Source organism: Penicillium griseofulvum (genome assembly GCF_001561935.1).
Source record: "Penicillium griseofulvum strain PG3 chromosome Unknown contig_23, whole genome shotgun sequence".
In the NCBI taxonomy this organism is placed as follows: Eukaryota; Fungi; Ascomycota; class Eurotiomycetes; order Eurotiales; family Aspergillaceae; genus Penicillium; species Penicillium griseofulvum.
The window spans coordinates 10,133-12,944 of NW_024467482.1; the positions used below are offsets into that span (position 1 = coordinate 10,133).

The window sequence follows — 2,812 nt, forward strand, 5'->3', positions numbered from 1 at the left end:
TCCACGTGCGGCTGTAATTAGCCCTTGAATGTAACTAGCCATTGGATGATAGTGTTTTCAATCCAAGTGCAAAAAAAAAATCCGACGGCTACGAAGTGTAAATATATGAAATTATTGATACGAAGATTCCGAACCTACACACACACACAATTCATTAACGCCCGGCGGCTGAGCCGAAAGGGCAACTATCACTAATCTACCAGTACATGCATGTTTAGGCATACGCCGTGTCTCATTGGAGCCCATACAGTATTTCCTTCGGCATTGACTTCTCAGCTTTCAATCTCATAGTTGGACCCTGTGGGTTAGCATTACTTAGTAGACTGGCTTGAAGGCGCTTCTTCAAGTGTTCAACATCCCATCCTCGGCAGTTGAAGCGCGTCTACCGTTTGTCACAAGGTTTTGGGGTTAGTAAGGGGGGAGGTATTCTACCCGCGTTCGTTGGCTAGGTTAAGTGGCCTCAAGTCGGCCCGTAGCGATCGCAAATCGTATTGAGGCTAGCACTGCTTCCAAATTCGGCTTCCACTTTTGATCATCGGAGGGTGGCTTCCCTCCCAAGAAGAAGGACATGTTACTTCGGTGAGTGTGGGTGCATTGCAGCATTTCCTTCTGGTGCGCGGTCCACTTCCGACACCGAAACAGAAAGTGGTCCACGGTCTCTCTTGCTTGTCCACATGCACATTGATCTGTCTCGACGGCATTGATTCGAAAGAGATATCCATTGAGTCTTGCCATGCCGGTGCGGAGCTGGGCCAGCACGCTCGCTTCTTTCCATGATAATCGATCGTACAGCTGTCGCGTGTGTTTTCCTGGAAGTGCGGTATCCACTCGTCGGGAATGTCTTCCTACGTTCTCGGGCAGCTTGGGACCGCGCAATTTTGAGAGTTGTTGATTTCATCCTAGAAATCTGGTTTTGCGAAACGGCGTCTTCTTGTGTTGCGGCTCTCAGCCCTTTTCTGCGCTTCGGCTCAAGAATGGGCTCTAAGCCGGAGGCCAATAATGTTTGCCGCGAGCATGACAGTCAGGATGAGCGCTTCCCGGTAGTTGGGAATGTCAAGCCAACGCAGGCATTTTGGCAGGTGGACGAAGGCAAGTCGCCTCCAAGAGCCTATCATTTTCGATCGAAAAGGGCGAAGGAAGATCACATGGCGTCTTGTCCACGCCCAGAGCCACACATCTCGTGCAATCCAATAGATCAAGCAAATTGCTATAAATATAGCGGCCGAAGTGGCATATAAGTTGGGGAGAGATGTATCAGCAATCCATCGATACCACTTTGACCCAGTTGGGGGCATTCTGTTCTTTTTGCCAAGCTAGAGGGAAAGACCACTTATTCTTATAGGAAAGCATGTTTATTGTAGTACAGCTATTGCTATTCCAGTGAGGATCTTGGCTTTGTGGCCTTGAGTAATAGGGTGGCTGCGGTTTCTTCGGCACATTTCTTGCGGGCTCAAATGGACTGTTACACACTCAGCTTTCGCCACAATCCCCCGTTGAATACCCAGTGATGGCGTTGTTAACCGTCGTTTACCCTTCTTGGTACCTCTTCTTCCTACTCACAGGCTCGCGGGTGAAAATATTGAAAGCTGGTTATTCCGAGTACCTCAAAGTTTGATGCAAAATCCGGTCAATCGATCAAACAGGTCCCTCAGGTCGCTTTCCATCGGGCTTCTCTGGACACTGCAGCCTCTCCTTCGCCAATTCGGACATCTGTTTGTTGTGCTTGAGCTCTAGGGAGCAAATCTCTCGCTGAAGACTCTTGACATGTTCAAGCAAAGACCGATTTTGCTCCTCCAAACTGGCAATTTCGTTCGCGTAAGCCCGCAGCATGTTGTCGTTCGCATAAGCCCGCAGCATGTTGTCGCGGCTTTTCAGCATGAGAGCGTAGGTATGCTGCATTCTCGACATTTCAGCATATATGCTGTTAATGATGCCCTCAACTCTTTCAGTTGGATGTTGCCTGTCTGAGCCGACGTTAGTCAGGACCGTTATGATACTTCCACCCCAGCGACTGACCTCGGTGAACTTCTTTTTGTAACGGGGAGGGCCTCTGCAATGCCACTGGTCTTCTTTGTGGAGGCATTTGGTCTTCTCTGACGGCGAAGACGTTGTGTAACTTTCGATAATTAAATGGTGGGTTTGAAATCGTTGCGACCATGGCCTCTATTTAACTATCTTCCGAGGATGTAGCATTGCTGACGTCTCTATAGACCCCAGTATCATGCGACATGACATCACCTACTTTGAATGTCAAGGTACTGGCTCCCGGGATCGCGACACTTGCTCCTAGGGCAATTATCAGGGACAGAAAGCATATAGGATTATTGGCAAATGAATGCTATGTAGGCCCACATAGTGTATGTGGGTTCCCCCTGAACGCGAGGAAGCTACTGTACATTTTCTTTTGCATTCCGTGCTACGTCTTGAATCTGGTGCCTTTTATAGTTGTTATTAATATTGATTGTGTATTTCCAGACAGTATCGACCTCTATGTCTACGCGAGACCCTCACTGCGCTGTAATTGGTTCTAAAGGCTTGTATCAGGGCTTGAGCCATCAGAGATCTGTAGCTCTGAGACCTGTGGTTAAGCGGGCAGTGGAATTGTAGGGGATGCCAGCCGGTAATCGGATGGTCTGCAAGGCCTTGAGACAGCGGTCTTGGAATCTACTGTATCCATGGTCTGTTCGATTCTCCTCTTATATGCTCTCGATCACGCTAACGTGAGATAGGAAGAACGACTTCTTGGAACATTTTGAACTAGACCGCCTCGACTTTCAGTCATATTTCCGAAGACAAAAGTGGCTGCGTATCG

The 2,812-nt window shown here is 48.5% G+C and overlaps 1 protein-coding gene across 1 annotated transcript; it reads right to left on the bottom strand.

Moving 5' to 3' along the window:
* Positions 1-1,635: 1,635 nt before the first annotated feature.
* PGRI_095870 (uncharacterized protein) lies at positions 1,636-2,083 on the bottom strand (the record flags this gene model as incomplete). Its single annotated transcript, XM_040797300.1, has 2 exons — positions 1,636-1,964; positions 2,017-2,083. 2 exons carry the CDS (start codon positions 2,081-2,083, stop codon positions 1,636-1,638), a joined length of 396 nt encoding a protein of 131 aa, XP_040643673.1.
* Between the last annotated feature and the right edge of the window lie 729 nt (positions 2,084-2,812).